At 38.3% G+C, this 20,177-nt stretch overlaps 1 protein-coding gene across 10 annotated transcripts in view; it reads left to right on the top strand.

The window, feature by feature from the left end:
- Positions 1–20,177, top strand: part of ncam1a (neural cell adhesion molecule 1a) — a 259,254-nt gene that overhangs the window by 190,756 nt on the left and 48,321 nt on the right. For 6 of the 10 annotated variants that reach the window (XM_063485231.1, XM_063485233.1, XM_063485234.1 and 3 more), the window contains exons 6-12: positions 270–387; positions 2,615–2,775; positions 3,386–3,528; positions 8,518–8,547; positions 13,432–13,582; positions 19,007–19,191; positions 19,868–19,964. In XM_063485231.1, coding sequence (XP_063341301.1) covers positions 270–387; positions 2,615–2,775; positions 3,386–3,528; positions 8,518–8,547; positions 13,432–13,582; positions 19,007–19,191; positions 19,868–19,964 — 885 coding nt within the window. The remainder of the gene's footprint in view (positions 1–269; positions 388–2,614; positions 2,776–3,385; positions 3,529–8,517; positions 8,548–13,431; positions 13,583–19,006; positions 19,192–19,867; positions 19,965–20,177) is intronic. The other 4 variants (XM_063485232.1, XM_063485235.2, XM_063485237.1 and 1 more) reach the window with 1 other exon arrangement.

The raw sequence follows: 20,177 nt of genomic DNA on the forward strand, positions 1-20,177 counted from the left end.
AGTGCATTTTGGATAAACTTTACTACAATTACATTATCACTATGTGGGTTCGGTAGTTGTTTAAAACAAGTCAAACCAAAAAGGGGTCCTTTTTTTTTTTTGTGAACGTTTTTTCAGTGTTTGGTTAATTTTATAGAGAGAGTGCAAAAAGAAGTAATAAAATCATTTATAGGTTTTGAAACCACATATCTAGATTAAACCTCTTTAAATATAATTTATAAATACACATTAGTTACTTGAAATTCAAATTAATCTTGCATCTTTTTCAGTGCTTCCCACCATCCGTGTCAGGCATCCAGAAGTCAACGCTACAGCAGACGTTGGTAAATCAGCTTTACTGGCTTGTGATGCAGATGGCTTCCCAGAACCCACCGTGACTTGGGCACAGTACGTCATTCAATCTTGTTATCTGGCTGTTGTGACGAGTAGAGTTCAGATTTACCCCGGATCACATCAGGAGAAATTTTGAGCTTCCACAAAAAATGAAGCATTTTATTTATTCTTTTTTTCGTGTTCAGATCCTCTTGTTCTTGACCTCTAAACAAGCAATATTAGTTAGAGCAATGATAGGAATAATTATGAATTACAAAATGTTATGCTTGATGCACAGTAATCCTTCTCAGGTCCAGAACTTCAAAGACAAACCAAAAAGAAACACTGAAGTCAATACAAATGACACCCCCCCCCTCCCCTCCCCTCTCTCTAAGTGGCAATCTGCCAAGCAGGTAAAAGCAGCCTGATAAGATTAAGCTGAGATGAATGATATTTGCAGCAGAGCAATGGAAGACAAACTATGCACTATACAGTGTACTAGTACTTAAAGCACATAGAGGGCTTTTATTAATTCCAGCTTTTCAATGGAAACTCATTATAAGTCACACTCATTAGTATTCATTAGCGAGCGGGAGATTTATATACCGTTACCTTTTGCTTTTTCACTTCAGCAGTCCATTTTATGACACAATGATATGGAGAGATATTCTGATGGCTTTTTACCTTAATGATCAAAATCCTTGTAATAACGTCCACAGTAAAAGGGTAAATGAGTCATGTGTTTTTGCCTCTTACTAGATAAAGGGTTGATAGGATGGAGCCACATCTGCATAAGATTAGTCTTCCTGAAACTTGATTCCATGGCAATTAGGAATTTGTTATGCTACGCTAATGGCTGCAATTTATATTTACAGGTCAGTTCAATTAGTTACAAACATTCCTAATCAAAAAGGACCTCAGGGTTTTTTATCTTTTGTGCAGCAAGGAGCATCAATGGTAATGGGGACATTTTTATAAGTGCGAGGCTACCCTTTAGCAGGATGTGCGCTACCCAAGGCAGTGGTCGGGGTATCTCTGTTGTTTTTTTCTCCAGCTCTCCAGCTGCTGGACACAGTAATAATAAGGAAATAATAAATCTCTGCATACAGTAGAGTGACCTTTGTGACTTTGCTGTTCATAGCTTACCAGTCAGTCCCCTTTATTCTTCTGTCTCTGACTCCTTTCATGCAGGCTTGCTTTTGATAAAGTTAATTTTTACATGACACTTGTTAATATATATTTATAGGGATTATGAATAGGTCAACAAGCAGAATAAAACCTACAGTGAAAACAAAGTGTATATGCACCTTAGCAACCGCTAATTGGTAGTAGTTCAAAAATTGATACCTGATTTGTGTTTAATTAAGTTCTGGTGTTTAAAGAGGAGGTTTACTAAGTTAGGAATGATTTTAAACATTAACTTACCAATGCACCGAGCATGTGTGTGCTGGAATAGGATATTTTTATTTGATGACCACAGACTTGCGCAAATGTATGTTTTCGGGAGAGGAAATCGAGGACGTTAGCCCAAACGCCTTTTTTTTTTTTCCATGCAGCTGTTTGCTCAGTGCACGTTAATATTCTTGGTGCATCATTCATGTCTGAATGCAGCAGCACCGCTGCTGTGAGGAGAAACCTTTAGACAAAGTATGATTGCTGCTGCATGAGTAAATAAGATGACTGAACTCAAATCCCGCTCACAGCTGTCTTTCGTGCAGCAGATCTAATGTGTGATCCTGAGGAAGAAGCAGGCCCTGGCTAGAAGAGGGTTAAGATGGACAGGAAGGTTGTTGGGAGGATAGATGGGTGAGGCGGTGAAAAAAAACATAGGGGTAAAGCTCTATTTGTTCTAGTTGCTGACAGGCCTGTCATTCACTGTCTGGCTGCTGGAGCAATGCTGCTACTCCAGGTCTACGAACACTTAATTCACTACAAAAAAAAAGAGAGATTCAAACCTCAAGTGAAAGTTTGGCTCCTGAGAGTAGGAGTGTTTTCTGAAATCTAAAAGAAGCATCGTCATCATACAATTGGTGTATGACCTTCTTAAAAACAAGGCTGAAGGAGACCAAAGGCAAACAGAATCTGAGGCAATGTTGGAGGTGTTCTTAGAAGCACTGAGCACAGGACAGCGTTTTTTGGTCTGCCAGCCTTTGTTGTCTGCGAGCTGCTTGCTTCAGTAGATAAAACCCCAACTGTTCTTTGTCAGTGAGTTTAGAAACTTATTCGTAGGCTCCTCAAGTTGTGCAAGTAAATACATGTGACGCGGACACTTGTCTTTTCCTCTTTTTTCCCCTTGCTACAGTAACGGTGTTGTCCTTGAAGACGGCGATAAGTACAGCCTCAATGAGGATGGTTCAGAATTGTTAATAAAACATGTCACCAAAGTGGATGAAGGAGATTACACGTGCATCGCCAAGAACAAGGCGGGAGAGAAAGCGGAGGAAGTCAGCCTAAGCGTGTTTGGTAAGAAAGTGACTCCATTTGCTGATGGTTTGCTTAGCATAAAGAACAGGCGACTGTTTTTAATTTTTTTAATTATCTCTGACATTTCTTTGTTGTACTTTGTGGCATTTGCTGCACACTCTTACGCAGCTTTTCCTTACATAAAGTGCAGTATCTCTTTATGAGGAAATTATGTAGTCTTGTGGCTCTGTTATAACTAAGTGGGATATGAAACCACTATGTATTGCTTGCCACAGTAATACTGAAACGTCTCTATCAGCCATGGATCAAATGGCCATGTCAAATGTGTCATTCACAGTGACGTGATCATTTGATTGCATTTATTCATCGGCCAGCAGCTGATGAGTTTATGTGGTGATTTGAACCTCAGAATTATTCCGCCTCTACCGTTAAACCCAGTTAATAGAAAAAGGGCAGGTGGATTAGTGGCAATAGCTGTTAATAAATGTCAAGCATCTATTAGCTGTTTAAAAAAGAATAAAGAAACAGATTAAATATTTGAAATTACCCCGCTGCTTCTCGTTGAAGAAGGAGCATTAAACCAAAGGTACCCACATTTATGAGGTGTCTAGAAAACCAATTCTAATAACAGTTTCTGTCTTGCTTCTAGTCCAACCCAACATTACCTACTTGAGTAACCAAACTGCTTCAGAGTTTGATGATCAAGTCACCCTGACATGTCAGGCTTCCGGTGACCCAACACCTACAATTTCCTGGAGTTTTGGAAACAAGGTCTTCACTGAAGGAGAACAGGTAGAGTTGTTGTGTGGTCATGCACCAGAAACTCTTTTTTCAGTTAATAGAAGTGTTTTAAAAAGCCAGTGTTTTTAGGAAAAGGGGTGCTAATGACAGATAGGTACCAAAAAATAAAACTACAGTTGTTTGAGAAATTTGCCTAAAACATTTCTGCTTTTAAGGAACAACATGGCAAACAACAAATTCAAAAAATTGTCATTCAGACAAGATAAAGTGGATGAAAGCTAGAACAGAGCCTCCACATATTTCCAGATAATTTGTACCACTTACATATTATGACCTGCACTGTAATATACAATACAGCACATGCTCTCCAGATTTGTTGGCAGCTGTTATTAAATACAATTTTCAGAAAAAGGCATGACAATTTCAGTTTCCAAAAACTCACATGGACATTTTTAAGGAACTTTGTCAGCCATTCACTGACTTTCACTTTTTTAAATTCAGCCTTGAAATCCCACCAATTATTTTCACTTCTGTCACTTTTCATCTCATGGCATTAATAACTAATCAGTTGGCCATTCAACTCCACCCACGTGCTGGGAATGCAGCTAAAAGTGCTTAGTAAATTTCTCATTGTTACATGAGTTTGAACTTTGCACAATGACGTTTTGATGTTGCCTCACGATCTCGCTGAACTTTTGACAGCCTTGTCTTATACAGCCCGAGTTGCTTTAATGCTTTTGTACATTTACATTGTGATTGATAGAGGAGAGAGAGTGTAGACTTCCTATGTCTCCCCACATGTTTTTAACAGCGCATCTTACACGCTACGACATCTTTTATTCATTGGCTTTTAATGGAAATTTCTTTCCTTTTTTTATGAATTTACTATAAAAAGCGCTCTTTTAAAATTCACAGGAAATCAAACAAGAGTTTAAAAAAACAAAGTGAAAATTATTTAATTGGCATTAGCTTAATTATTGCTATGAATGAGATTGTTGTGATTCCAGTTATGCCACTCTGGCAAACTACTGTGATAATCCACTTTGGGAACGAGTGGGCACTTTTTTCCCAGGATGAACACGATATGAGTAAAGCAGCCACATAAGGGTTATGCATCTTTGTCATGCTTTGGCGTATATCCTAGTTTTTCCTCTTCATGTCCTTCAGGAGCACTGGAGATAACACTGGATTAAAGCTTTGCTTATAGGATATGGTAAACGGCTTCTTAGGATGTGTAAGCTATGAACACCATTCCTTTCCTTATTTTCTCCATTACAGTGGTCACAGCATTCTGGCAGTTGCCAGCCTAGTGAGAGAGTCTCATCCGAAGTCTATTGTTATGCTCTTATCAGCTCATTAAAATTGTATAATTTTGAAAAATCCATCTTAACAGTCTATTCTGACAATGCACATCGTGCTAGCAGCAAACAGATTAGTCACTTCAGAGGGGTAATTTTCTGTGAATGCAGTAAACAGTATTAAGATAATTACCTCGCTGCCTCCACCAGGTTTTTGGATTCGGGAAAGACATTTCATGCACTGGTTTGTGATTCAGCTTGCGTTACATACTGCTACATGTTTATATTACTTCTAAAAACACTAAAGTTGGACACTGCATATTTTCCTGATACACAGAACAGCTGGGTTGCAGACTGGTTGCTGGCCTTGGGACATTTGCTGTGGAATAACAGGAAAAAAGCACGATTTGGCATAAAACTTGTATATCACACATTTTCTTGTTCCTGCCAACAATATGCTGGCATTTAATTAGGCATAAGATAAGCTGTACCCTGTCACTACAAGCAGCATTTAGCATGAAAACCCTGAGTTCATTTTTTGTTTGACTGTTGAGAGGTATTGTAACTCCTGTGAAATATGTTCCCACACAAAAATAGTTCAACAATGTTTGTTGCCCTGCCATAGCAGACACAGTTGTTCTTCAAATGTTTCAAATGACACAGGTGTGTAACAACAATAGAGAAACTACTCTTGGAGCTACACACTGTAAATGCAATGAAAGCACCTGTCCTGTTATTTCCCACAGGGCATAAGAGAGTCAGCTGCACAGTATTTTGGGCCATGCTGGCCTACTTCATTTAACATGCTCTGTCAGCTGGTGCATTGTGATGAATTATGTCTGAAAGTTACCATGTAGCTCATTTTCACATTAAATATATCTCTGTGAAATGAACTATTGATTTTTGGTGGAATAATATAAAACTAAAAAGGCCATGGTAATGACTGTCTGACAAACTCTCTTCTAGTCATATTGTAAACATTCTCTATAGTGATAATTGTAAATATCGCTGATACAGTTGTTTAAGCATTCAGATAGCTAATTGGAGAAAATATAACATTATTGTGAGACTGTGCACCAAATGTGGCAGTTATATTTACAGCAGCAGGATGATTTAAATCAATTCAGTTTTATTTATAATGCACCAAATCCCGACAGTCACTTCAAGGTGCTTTTTATCATCTATTATCTATTACCCTACAGTAATAGAGTGAAAGCTCCAGCATTCAGATGACCCCATATGAGCGAGCACTTAGTGGCAGTGGGAAGGAAAAACTCATTTTTAGCAGGAAGAAAACCCCAGAACCAGGCTCAGGGAGGGGGCAGCAATCTGCTACGACTGGGGAGAGACATGGGACAAACAGAGATTAATAATAACTAATGATTAGATGCAAACAAGAAAAACTTCTAGGCGTATTGCAGTGTAAGAAAGGCAGAGTCTTAACTAGCTAAGCTTTATCAAAAATTGAAAGTTTTAAGCTCTACTTTTTAAATTTAATTTAAAAGTTTAGACACAGTGTGTGTCCCAAATTTAAGCTGGTTCGACAGACAAGGGGCCTGAAGCTGAAGCTCCCACTCGACTTTTATATCCTAGGAAGTAAGCCTTCAATCCAAGAGGAAAGTGCTCTATTGGGGCAGGGATATGGAACTATGAGGTCTTTAAGAATGGAATAGACTGTAGGATATTGTAGTTTCTGAACAACATTGTACTAAAGAAGAATGTGTTATTTATTCAGTTCTTGTAATGCAGACATCTCGATAAGTTGTTCTTAAACTGAGACGGGTTTTATTTTAGACTTAATGGCAAACTTGTGCAAATTATCCATTCACCACTCCGGTTGTGCTGGAAAATGATCAGTCTGTACATTTGAGTCAGTTAGAATATTCTCATATTTTCCTATTAACTGTGCAATTTATCACTGCCAATCAGCTGCGGCAGCCGTGACTGTATTGCGACTTTCTGAATGTAATCTTCCACCTGCAAGACAGGACTTGCATGTCGTATTCACAGTTGCCACTGAATGTCTTCTATTCACAGGCTGTCATCATCCCTCTCCTCCCTATCTATCACTGTCAGATACATTTTGATTTAATGTTGCTGTAGTCAGAAAATCCCGCTGATCATTTGGTAATAGCTGTCACTAATTTTCATTGGATCTTCATTCATCATTACTTTCCTGTTTGCCACGCTCTGTCTTCCATTCACATTCTAGTTCTACATCATACCAGCCAGGGTACAAGAGCACAGACATATTCATAATGATGTGCAATGACAGAACAGGAATTTTTCTGGCTTCGGCTTCTTCTTTTGAATATTACTGGCTTGAGAAAAACACAGCTAATGGCGTCATTGTGTAATGTATGATTAAGACATCATCTCAGTTCAGCTGAAGGTCTTTGTGGTTTGAACATTTATACCACATGATAGGAATCTGTACGTAGTTTATACTAATAGAGGATAAGTGGTGGAAGTCAATGTTCTGTACTTACATGAATGAGTTAATCAAGATACATAAGCCATGATGAGAAAATGTGCTGATTAGGAAACAAAGTCCCTAGGTGCCAGTAGTGGTTCTTGTATAATTAGTTGCAGTGCCTTGTTTTCCTTAGTGTGCCTCCAAATTCTCTCTTATTAGAGTACATTAATTAATAACTGGCCCCATGCAGCTCTAGGAAAATGTGCTCGAGTTTGGCATTTTGACCATTTCTGTTACTTCCTTGATTGCCAAGTTGGAAAGCCTGACCCTCATCATAACAGTCATTTTCACATTAAGAAAACCTTGAACTAGATAATGCCAAATGTTCAGCTAGCCTTTAATACTTCAACAGAGGGATATAATATATTTATGACATCATTTGTCTTAATTATTTAATTATAATAAATAAAGCTTTGAATGAAATTATTCAGCTGAATCCAATCTGTAGTTTTCATAAACAACATCAGAACAGTGCCAAGTCCCGCTTCTAGAAATCTTGTAAAAAAATCACGGCTGTTTGCCTGAAAGGCAAATTGGTAACTACCCTTGATATTGGGTATTCTATCTTTTTTTAAATTCTAGTTACATTACTGCAAGATGGCATCACCGATTTAATACAAATGCAGAAATCTTAGATGGTTTATAAAAGAGCTCCTAAGGTCTTTACCACTCTGATGTCAGCCACTGGTTTATTAAGCCCCATTTTGAGTATTTGGCTGTTCATTTTTGGAATCACATATGATTAAGCAACAAGTAATCTGAGAAAATGAGGATACATGTTCATGAGTTTTTAACTTTTCTCCCACAAGTAGCTACACTTTTAATCCCTCATTCCTCTGTTACCTATTTTACTCTAAATGTGAATATTTTATGACCGTCTCTTATTAAGGACAGTGCTTACTGAAGTCATTATGTGCAATCTGCTTACCTCTTCATACCTAGAGGCTACTTCCATCTTTAACATGTTGTGTGTTGCAAAAACAAAGTAAACTATGATTGATAGCATTTAAAAGACAGATAAAAACCAGAAACTACCAAGAACGGAGAAAACGCGCTTGTACATATTCTGGAAATTAATTGGCAACAATGTATTTGCATGATTTTGCTTTAACAATCTAAAACAAAACCATGGAACGGTATTTAAAAGATTCAGTCATTGCACATTAAAGCCAGTCTGCATTCGTTCTATGTGGGTCATTTCCAAAAGCTCACTTTGTTCCACTGTGTCGCTGTTTGTCTTTGCCTCTTTGCTTCTGTCCTCTCTAGGCCTCTTGGACTCGACCAGACACATACGAGGTATGGCTACTAAATATCGTAGCCTGATTCTAGACGTACTAGCCCAGACTTACATCATAGACTACCACTTTTACCCCCACCACCTTTTTTTGTTTTTGTTTGCAGAGCAGAAGTGTTATCACTCAGCCCACATTTAATATGCACCGTATTTAGTTTTGCACTTAATGTGTAGACTAATAGCCATGTAGTACAGTTCATTTAATACATTTAGTTCCAGTATACATTTAGACTTGCTCCATTAGTTTATCCCTGTTTATTTTTGTCAACAAATTTCCATGTGAGACACAGGCATCTCGGTGTAGACCAAGTAGCTCCATTCTTTGTTTCCTGCTGCACAGTGTGGTGAATGCTCAGACTTTGCATGAAAAAAAAAAAGATAAATCCTGTATTGTTGATTGATCAGCAGCTGGACACCAAAAAAACACACTGTCTGCTCTGCTGTGAGCAAACTAACTCTAACTCACCAAACTCTAGCAAATAACAGACTGGATTTTAATGGTGTAGCCTTCTGTCATGGGCCAAGGGCCTGCATGTTTTTGCTTCAACTGTACACTGAAGTAGCTGCCTCATTCAGTCACCTGGGGCCTCATTTATACTGTGGTCTCACTAGGTCAGCTCACCCAAATGAAAAAAAAAAATGTCTTCCTTGCCCCTGATCATATGTAGCCAAGTAGAGAGTTTTGATTTTGTTTCTCCAGGATTTGAGAGGTTTTTTTTCAACCTCTAATACAAAGAAGGTTGACAGACTTCTGTTTGCATTGCCCATTTTTAAGGCACATGTTTAGGTAGAACTCTTAGAATGGCATTAACAAGCATTTTTATAGGGTAAGCTTAAGGATGCCAAGTGTGTTTGCATTTTTAAAAAATCCCGAAGCACTTGAGCTTCCTGTTCCGTTGTTTGGCACAAAAGAAAAACATGCAAACTCTTGGCCTGCTGCAAAAACTATTACTACCTTTGGATAGAACTGACACAGTACAATCAGCTCACTTCACTCACCACTGCCACACATGTGTGACAAGGAACCAAGCTAAGGATTAACTGTCATATTCAGCATCCATAACAAACAGTTTCAGAGTTTTGACAAGTTTGTCCTAACTGGCTTCAATAACTTGCTTCAATAAGTGCATCATTCATGGCACTCATTTCCTGCTGATGTAACGCTGCAAAGTTTTTTTTTTTAAAACTATCGAATTCCACACGCCTGTTTAACATAGCGTTATCCCAGCATGTGGCAATAATCATGTCACCTTGTTGGGCTGTTGACTGGGTTTTAAGTTGCGTGTTTTATGGATCTACTGCTGTGACCTATGCTTTTATGTTTTAGCAGGAGCGCTTTCACGTTTTTTTTTTCTTGCCTCTCTGAGCCCAGTCTAATCCAAGGGTCCTACAGATTTTTCAGTACTTGACATCCTTGACTGTGCACTTCATTACAGAAGTTCAGTTAAAGACTACTTCTTTGGTGTTTTTATTGTTGCTATTACTTTGTTCTAGTGATTTACTTTGATACTTTTTGCTTGCTTCCAGTTATTTACATGTTGAATTTCATGTTGTACATAAGATCTTTTGAGCTATTTTACTGTTATTGCTGGACTGTGGATGATTAAGATGCCTTAAGTTAAATTAAAGAGTTCAGTGTTATGTAGGAATACACGTGAGCAAAGAGGTAAGGCTAAAGACTGCATCTCAGTTGAAAGAAGTTTTTTTTTTTTTGGCTTTGTATGATGTCAGTGAGAGCAGCTATTCCTAAGCACAGACCTATGCAAAGACCTATAAGAAGAAAGCTATCCTAAAGGGAGGAGGAAGGGATCTACATTTGCCTGTTTTAGACTAAGGGGCTGCACCTAGGCCCAGGTACTTTGAACTGTGAATCATGCAGACTACTTCAATAAATTCCAAGAATAAAGCCATAGAGTTTAGACGTGAACAAACGAGCCCATTAAATATTTTTCTTGTAGGCCCACACAGAAAGTCAGCTGTCAGCGAATGTACTTATTGCAGCACAGAATGGATCGAACAGATCTTCAGTAATAGCGTCGGCCTTACTTTCATTGGACTTTAGCTGAACCGAGCTGACAGGTGTTAATCAGCAACCCTAAAAAGCAGTCATTAAACAATTAGTCATAGAAGACAATCGAACATGAAAGGTGAAATTATGCTAAGGACAACAGCAAAACCCTTTCACTTTATCTTTATTTCATTAAGAAGTGCACTTTGGAAGACAGTTTGACACTTAAACCAGATAACAGTCTGATTATTGTAACCTGCCTACTGACTGATTTTCAACTCATAAGAAGATCATATGACCATGTTGTTTTACCAAAGCTCACTGCTTGTTTTTCTTTTAGCAACTCAGTGCATGTTAAGTAAAGACAATTATAGATAAAGGAAATAGTTTAATAGAACTCTATTTACCATTTGCCTTTTGTTAACTGTCGCCTTAAATTAACCGTTGTCTTAAAATCATAACCTTTTTCCCGCCTCAACACTTCGGAGGGCTTGAGAATGCCAAGTAGAGAAATTGCACTTAGTTTTTTTGGTATACTTCTCCTTGATGAAAGATTTGACAGTGGAGAAATTAAAAGAATTAAGGACAGAAATAGATGGGGAATGATAAGCAAGCAACACAAGTCCCAGGCTGGATTAAAATTATGAATAGCCTATCCCTTTGTATATTCATGTTCTGTTCCTTAAACCCCTGGGCCATTAGGGTGCTCCATAAATCAACATTCTAGACATTAAAGTTGACAAGGACCACTCCCAATAGTTTCAAAGTTTAATTTTTGGAGGAGGCACAGGTTCGTCCTGTCCTTCAGGTGTTCTCCGCAAATATATATCTTCATGTGCCACGTTGTGTTAAAGGATCCTGATACCAAATTGGGAGACAGTTAATCATGAGCTGAATTCTTGATGTAGTAGAGTTCATTTTTTTAAACTGTTGGCTCAGCTCGCCGACCTCTGCTGTGTTAAAAAGTTCTATTTTTATCTGCCTAAACTGCCTCGTTTTTTTCAAAGAAGGAGGTGGTTATAAAATTTCAGCGTGTTATTAATACAGCGTTAACATAGTTTTATTGAGCTAGTGTTTTGGAAAGATAAAGCGTAAATGGCTCTTGCACCGTGATTGCTGAGAATAGCAGATCTGCATCTAATGAATATACAGACAGAGCCTGCGCATGTTATGCCTGACAGTCTCCCTCTTCATGTAACACTTGCTGGACAGAATGTACGACAAGCAAAACACGTGTACAAAGATTTGCTCTGCAGAGCAAATCAGCAGTGACTGCAAAATACAAGACACTGAAAAAATCCTGTCCATACATCGCCTTATAAGTCTACCACCATAATTCATTTTTGTAATTAAAATGATTTGGTTAATGAATGAATCCTGTTCAAAGGTCTCCCCTCTCCCTTCTACCTGTGCTGTATTATTAAAGCATTATTCTCTATTAACCTTTTTTCCTGTTTATATTCCAGCAGTGTACCCAGTACAGCTCTTTCCTGTGTTACTGCAGTAAGACAAGATTAATGCTGCCCTTTCAAAATGTTCCAGGACACTCCCTCAGATCTTCAGTAAACAGCAGAAATATTTCTGCCACATCTGCGTCACCCTGCTCTGCAAAGAAAAGCTGTTTTTGACATAATACTTACACAACAAATGTGACTCTGTTATATACTACATCTATATTCTAGTTTACTGGCCAGAGCTTTGTACGCCGAAGCTCTAGAATGCCTAAAATAAAAAGTGAATACTATGGCACCTAGAACGAAGATGTATATCTCCTTTTTCTGTCGCCTGTGTCCCCCAAAGGGAAGATAAACTGTTACAGGTTTTTTTAACAGCCATGGGTTTTATAGGCTTGCAGTTTTATTAATCATTTTATAGGGCTTCTCTTTATTACCGATGTTGTTTTTTTTCACCTACTTACAGAAAATACACTTTTTGTCTTCGCAAAACGGTGCAGAACTTGAAGCCCCCCTCTGCTTTGGCCCTGTATTTGCATCAGGTTACATGCACGACAGAGACGAAGCTAGGATCCACTGCATTTGTTAAAAAACAAGTGAGGTCGTTGGGCCACTTTTGATGTCAGCTGCACAGCTGTTAAGAGATCACTCTAAGTAAGGCATAACACATGCTTGGAATAGCAGTATTAGCTCAGTAGGCAGGCTAATAAATGTGATCTCTTAATACAAATACAAACCAGATTTAACAAGCTGTTTGTTAAAAGTGCAGTTATACTGTTCCAAGTGCAATTAGACTGCCTATAACCCTGCAACCAGACTGCTAAATGGTAAGGACAGCAATCGAGTTTGCAGTTTATTAGCCAGGGCTCTAACGCTGGTTTAATAGTTATCCCAGCAATAGTTTTTCAGAGGCCAGGATGTCCACTCTGTTGCGGTTTTTATATATATATATATATATATATATATATATGAGAAAATAATATATTTTAGCAGCATATTTCTAAGATTTTTACAACTGATGTTATTTTTTTTTAGGATTTAAAGGAAGGATTTGTTTGCTCCTGTGGCACTCGCTTCACACGCTAAAAGAAACCCCCAGAATAATTTTAGCCTTATCAGCTAATAGCATCCAAGGAATACTAAATTCTCTCTCAGAAGAGTTCATTGCAGTTGTAGCTTTTATGTTGTCTCCATCCTGCTGTTCTTGTGGTGTTTCTGCACTGCAGTTCACATGGCTCACCTGTCAGTCAGTTGTCACATTCACAACTCTTGCTTTCTCAGTTTATAGTTCCCACTTTATCTTCTACTCATTTGTCCCATTTGCACTAGCAAAACAACAAATACAGACTGATCCTTTAGCCCTGTTGTATATAAAACTACCTGCTTTATAAGTGAGAATAATTTCTTTCTCTTCTTCTTTATAGAGCCTTGATAGAAATGTGGTGGTGCGCAGTCATGCGCGGGTGTCCTCTCTCACCTTGAAAAATGTCCAGTTCACATATGCCGGACAGTACCTCTGCACCGCCAGCAACTCCATCGGCCAGGACGCCCGGCACATGTACCTGGAAGTCCGCTGTAAGTCACAAAACTCTGCCTGGCCGCACGCTCCAGTGGTTTATCTTTGCTGTCAACACAGATAACCATAAGTTTGCACTGTTATATGAACAAATATGAAACTGATAAGAGCTGCTGTTGCTGCTGACATCTGCTTAATAAAATGTCATCGTTTTAACGTTTCATTTTAGTCTGTTGGAAACGGGGTAGGAGTAATGTCTAAAAGAATTCTTTTAAGGAAACTCTGTTGCTACATTTATCTTTTGTAAGTTGTTGCATCAGCCAAAAAACAGTCTTCAAAGAGCATGTTAAAAGTGTTAGTTACTATTGTTAAATTACGAAAATCTGTTAACCGTGATACAGTATACTGATTTATCAGGCAGTGAAGGTCAGTTTGTTCCTGCAGTAATTCATTTCTTTCCATATATGGAGCCCAGATGTTTTTTTGACTTCTGTCTGTGCTCAGGCACGTTTTTTTCTCTGTCTCCAAAAATGGTTTCTGACAGCACCTAGAGAACTTTCTCGGGTTTTGTTCTTTAGCTGATGGTTTTAGCTGTAGGCAAGGAAATCTATAGCACTAGCAATTTAACAGTAAGAGCAAGAGAGCATGTCTCTCCAGTCAAGAATAACTTGATACTCATGACATCGATTTAAACCACAATCTGCCTTGTGGCTGCCTTGCATGTGGAAATCTTTTTCTCATCTTCCGCAGATATTTCCCCTCATATGCATGTTTAATGCTTATTCAAAAAGGTGTCTCTAGACGGAAGGTCTCAGTGTGACACCAAAACCTTGAGCTGGTTTCACAAAGAGAGGATAGAAAAGCATTCAGACATTAAAGAGGCAATGTGTGCTGTCAGGTGTAGCAAACATTAGATAAACTGTGCTTGGTTTGTCTAACATTACTTCATTATTATTTAATTTATGATTTATACCAAGCTGTTGGTTGACAGTATCAATTTTCAATTCAATTCAGTTTTATTTATATAGCGCCAAATCACAACAACAGTCACCTCAAGGCGCTTTATTATTGTAGGTAGACCCTACAATAATACATACAGAGAAAAACCCAACAATCATATGACCCCCTATGAGCAAGCACTTTGGCAACAGTGGGAAGGAAAAACTCCCTTTTGGCAGGAAGAAACCTCCAGCAGAACCAGGCTCAGGGAGGGGTGGGGCCGTCTGCCGCAACCGGTTGGGGTGAGAGAGGGAAGACAGGATAGAAGACATGCTGTGGAAGAGAGCCAGAGATTAATAACAAGTATGATTCAATGCAGAGAGGTCTGTTAGCACATAGTGAGTGAGAAAGGTGACCAATGTTATCACAGATAGTAACAAGATCAGTTAAAGTCCTTAAGGGTGAGGGTATCATCTTCAAGCCCATTCTCAAATTAGCTGAAGCATCAAAAATGACTTAACAGCACAAAATCTAGCTTGTATATCAGCGTTATCAGAATTCTCTTGAAACAAAAGCAAACTTCCATATGTCTAAATTTAAAAGAACATTCTTATAACATTGAGTCGTAAGTGTTTTTAAATGTACTACAGCAGTTACAGGTAATGAAGAACAACTCTTATAGCTCTCTCTCAATCATCAGTGGTGCAGTCCAGTTTTAGTATCTGCTTGTGAAATAATCAGGTATCAACCCTGCTTTTGGATCCAAGTTCTTACTGATGTCTTTTTAATATTTATCTTCTTTTATTTGATATGAAGAAGCCTCTAAAAACAATCTATGGTCATTGTCAGCCTCTCTGGCTTTTCATTAGCACTACTCATGTGCAGTGTCCCTTTAAGCTCAGTTTTTAAAACCTTACAATGTAGCTACAGCCCATTGGCTCACAGTTTGCCACACACTAAGAATCAGTCAGAGGCCAACTAAGATTTCAGTTCAGAATCATCCAGACCACACAGCAGCAAATTAATGACTAACCTCGCGTTGTGGATGGATCATCTCAGATGTTCTCTTGACTGAAGTTTGGTCATTTTTCAGCATCTTCCTTCTGTCATATGGTTGCATTTGTCTCAGCCCATCAGGGACAGTCACATTACCTTTGATGGAGAGTTAACATTCATCATCCATCTTGGCATGGTACCAGTCAAAAGGTACACTCAGGGGTACACAGCAGATTTTAAACTCCCCTTTATTTTTGAGCAACAGTATTTGAATATACTCCATAGTGTAGCTGAAGTTGTTTCACCTAGGACTAAAAAAAGTTAGATAAAACTGTTTCTGGATCTGAATCATGGGCATTTTTCACATCTGTCTTTGCAGGACTGGACATGTTCTTTGAAGCTTGCAAGAAATGCTGTAAAGCCTAAATTGTACTTTCTGCAGCTGGTCAACCGTGAGAGTCTGTGACACTCCAAGTAAGGGTCAACAGTGCGAGGCTGTTGGCCCTTTTGATCTTTAGGGCGGTGTACCAAGAGAATTACAATTTCAACAAGTTTGATTTTTTTATATAGACACTACAAAGCTCCGATGTGCTACAGCACCAAGAAAAAACAAAATGACCCTAATAGTACAGTTTATGTACCCTGGTGATGGTTTAATGCTCCATCAGCACCAAATTATAAACTAGTGCTTTGATGTGTATAAAATTATACTTGATCTCATTTTGACGCCTATCAAATGTTACTTAATTAACAAAAAAAAGATAGAGAGAGAGAGAGAGAATGAGAGAGGGGAAATATGGCCAATGGATGCTTAATTGGATTAATATGCCCTGTGCTCAGTGCGCTTGTAATTTGCTTAGAGATATAATCACAATTCGGCATTGATAGAGATGTTTAAGGGCTTGCTAGAGTAATCATCAAATTATCAGGTAGCTGATTTACTGTTGCCAAGCAATTATCGATAAGAAAAGGTGCTTTGTCGTGAGCACAAATCTCACTCACTGTCCCCTCTATCACCGCTCACCCACTCACACAATGGAGACGTTATCGAAGCATGGAAGTTCCTATCTGCCTCACAGCATGATCCCATTAGCTAGGCTGAGCATGTCTAGGTTTGTTCCTGAAGGACTGATAGGAAAGTGTTAATGTCCTTTCTGTTTGACTTCCATTTTGTCAGAGGTTGAAGTTTGTTTAACATGAATGTCTAATGAAAACACTGTTTGAGCTCCATGCAGATCACCTGTTACATACTCTTTCTGATTCTCCTAGTCCTGCTGGATGGAGAATTAGAAATTGTAACTCTAGATTTTGCTTTTTATTACAGACTTATGCATGGCTTTTTCCCCCCTGTGGTTGTTAACAGCTGAATATCAGCAAGCATGATGATATTTTAGTATTGAGGCTGCACAGAGCCATTGTTAGGTGCTTGTAGTTCTATTGAAGAATAACCCCTGCAATGGCCAATTATTCATTCAAGTTAGAATGTCCTGATAGCCAAAGACAAGCTAATTCACCTACTTGGTGTATGGGCATAAGACAGCATTTCTTTCTGCGATACTGATATTGATTACATATTGTATGAAACTGACAGATCAATGAGAGAAAGAAAAACTAATTCATACTACAGATTAATTCCCCAAAGAAGCTGAACAGGAAACACTTTGAATGTAAAACAGTTCGGGGTTTTTTGGTTGGGAGTTTTATGGAGTATTATTTCAGTGTTCCACTAAAACAGACTAAATTCCTTCTAATAGTAATGCAGTCTTTATATTATGTGTAGTAAGTATTGCTGTTGCTGCCACTTTTGTATGAATGTACTAGTCATACAAATGTGACGCTGTCATCATTTTTGTATAACTATTGCGTTTGTATGTACTTTGTTATATGATATCTATATAAGCACTGTGCAATCTATTTAATATACATGAGCTCTATGCAGTCTACTTGATATATATGAACCCTATGTGGCAGATGCATTCCTCCTATGTTCACCTATACCAGGCTAGCAGCCTGCAGAAATCAAACAGGCAGGTCGCAGGCCCTATAGAGTCAATGAGACCAAAAGCAGCACTGACAGAAAGAGTGAGAATCTAATCAGAGCTGCAGGAGATGGAACATCTATTGACTCAGCCTTGTCCATCAATCCCAGCCGCAGCATGCTGCAGAGTTTTCAAGGATCTAGGGTCAGAAGTAAAGCCCTGGCAGTGTCAGGGGCCACTGCATTTTACGGCACTCATGAAGCAAAGCATACTTCACTGAATTTAAAATCAATGCTCAGTGATTTGAGCAGGATATTTTAAAAGGAAACAATGAAGGGAAGAATTAATGAACTTTACCGTTACCTTTACTCTTACTTGTCTGTTTTCCTGTCAAAAATTGGGGTGCAGTGTAACAGGTTTGGCTATATGGTATCAACTCATTCCAGGTAGGACGTGAAAATAGCTTGGTAGCACTGTTGCTTGGTTTCATTCATTTATTTGATTTTTGCTGCATAATCCATAAGTATGCTACAGGCGCATATAAGATTAAAGAAATCAAAGAAAAATAATCTGGTCATCAAACCCCAAATGACCCAAATGAAATTCCTACAACAGCTGACACTATGCACAGTGCTATTTCTTTGTGCTTTGTGTGGTTGTGCTAATTTATAATTATTAGTTATAATGTTTTTTTATTTGTAACACATTCATAAACTCTGTGAAGCATTTTCATGTCTTATAAAACCAGCACAAGTTGGCTGTAAAACATAAATGCATACCGTAAAAGACCTTGCCTTAAATTTATAGATCACAACTAAAGCATTAGAATTCATTTAGCATCTGTTTACCATTCTGTAAAACTGTAGCTTTTGTCACCATTGCCACGAGTGCTTTCTTTTCTGTAGTGAGTGTGTTTTACATGTCTTTTTTCCGCTGCCATGAATTCTAAATCGAGTATTCTTACTGGTAGCCTTGATTAAAGCTGCTAGAAATGTGGAGAAGAGCTTCAAGGATGAAAGGAAATACTGCCATTCGTGACAAGATATAATGGCCATATCCAACTGACTGATACCGTTCTGTCCTTTAGACTTTTCAACAGAGCTTCGAGTTTTTATTATACCGCACATACTTAAAAATCAGTGCTGCTTTTTACAAGCAGATTCCTGTTGGATTCAATTTAGACTGTTGTAAAAGTGAACGTTTTACTCACATACAGCTGATTATATGCAGTATTTACATCTTGGCTGTTTCATCTTGCAGATATTTTGGGTCATTATTGTGCTGTTTGATGAATCCTATATCAAGCAGAATGTCTGCCTTTGTTACTTCTGTTTTTCTCCTCATTGAGTATCCAGTACTACTTTCTGCACTACCTAATAATGCATCAGATGTGTAGTAAAGGAGTTTGGAGGGAGGGTTTGTCAGTAATCGGCATAAATTTGGGCAACCATAAGAGTTGTTTTCTTTAACTTGTCAGATTCAGTTTATTTCCACTGAGTAATTTCAGTAAACCTTTGACAATTTGCTTATCTGTTTCAAGCACCCTCACTCCCCTGTCTGTTCCTTCAGATACTCCAAAGATCCTGGGTTCGGTGACAGTATATACATGGGAGGGAAACCCGGCCAACATCAGTTGTGAGGTGGAGGCTCATCCCGGAGCCTCGGTGGTTTGGTTCAGAGACGGCTTCCAGCTGCCCACTGCCAACAGCACTAATATGAAGATCTATAACACACCATCCGTCAGCTACCTTGAGGTGTGCTGCATCTGTCGTCTTAATGCTTATTTCTACTGACATAAAGAGGCACAAAACACACAAACATGCTCTGTATATTTGACATATTTTGGCAGATTATTTAGAACGCAGCTCCAGTTACTGCACAGATACACATCAAGCCATTAGAAGCCATTAGATTAGGTTGTGTTATACTTTTTTTTTTTTTTTTGACAGTTTTACTTGCTGATTCCCAAGCAAACGTTTTTCAATGATTTTTCTCACAAAAAGCTTTATGTTTGTTACACAAGAACTAATTGTGGCTAATATAAGCCACTGTTTCAGTGAGATTAAAGAGTAACTTGAATGATTGCATTAAAAGCTAACAAGTAGTTCCAGACCAACTTTAAATGGACTATAATTATAGGCCTAGTATTGAGCACACTCAACTGCTAGACACTGTGTTAATGAACCAGTGGGTAATGATTAAAATCAAGAAATCTGTGCATCTGCATACCAACCAGGTTCCAGATCTAACACAAATGCTAAATAGCAGAAAACCATTAAGTGAGACTACACCCTAATGATCTACACTGCGTTTAAGTTCGTCATGCATATAGTCAGAGTCATTCTTCTTTCTTTTTTTTTTTGTTCACATCCAAAAACTTGAGATATAACCTGATATTTCTCGGTGTTTTTGTCTCTTTTTGTCTTTCAGATTACCCCTGATTCTCAAAACGACTTTGGCAGTTACAACTGCACAGCGACCAATGTGATGGGTTCTGAATCCAAGGAATTCCTTCTTATCCAAGCAGGTTTGTTAACCAGAAATTACTCCCATTTAGGTGAAATTTTTAGTGTCTTGGGGAAACAAAAGAAACACTCTAAATAATGAAATGACGAGTCTTCACGTTTCCTGGCTGGCCAGTGTCTTTTATGCAGAAGTGAAATAAGAACTTCACAAAACACTGCCATGGACTGAATTTTAGAGCCATATTCCCAATATGGATCTAACCACCTAAAAGCAA

The sequence above is a fragment of the Pelmatolapia mariae genome, linkage group LG10_11, assembly GCF_036321145.2.
Source record: "Pelmatolapia mariae isolate MD_Pm_ZW linkage group LG10_11, Pm_UMD_F_2, whole genome shotgun sequence".
Lineage (NCBI taxonomy): Eukaryota > Metazoa > Chordata > Actinopteri > Cichliformes > Cichlidae > Pelmatolapia > Pelmatolapia mariae.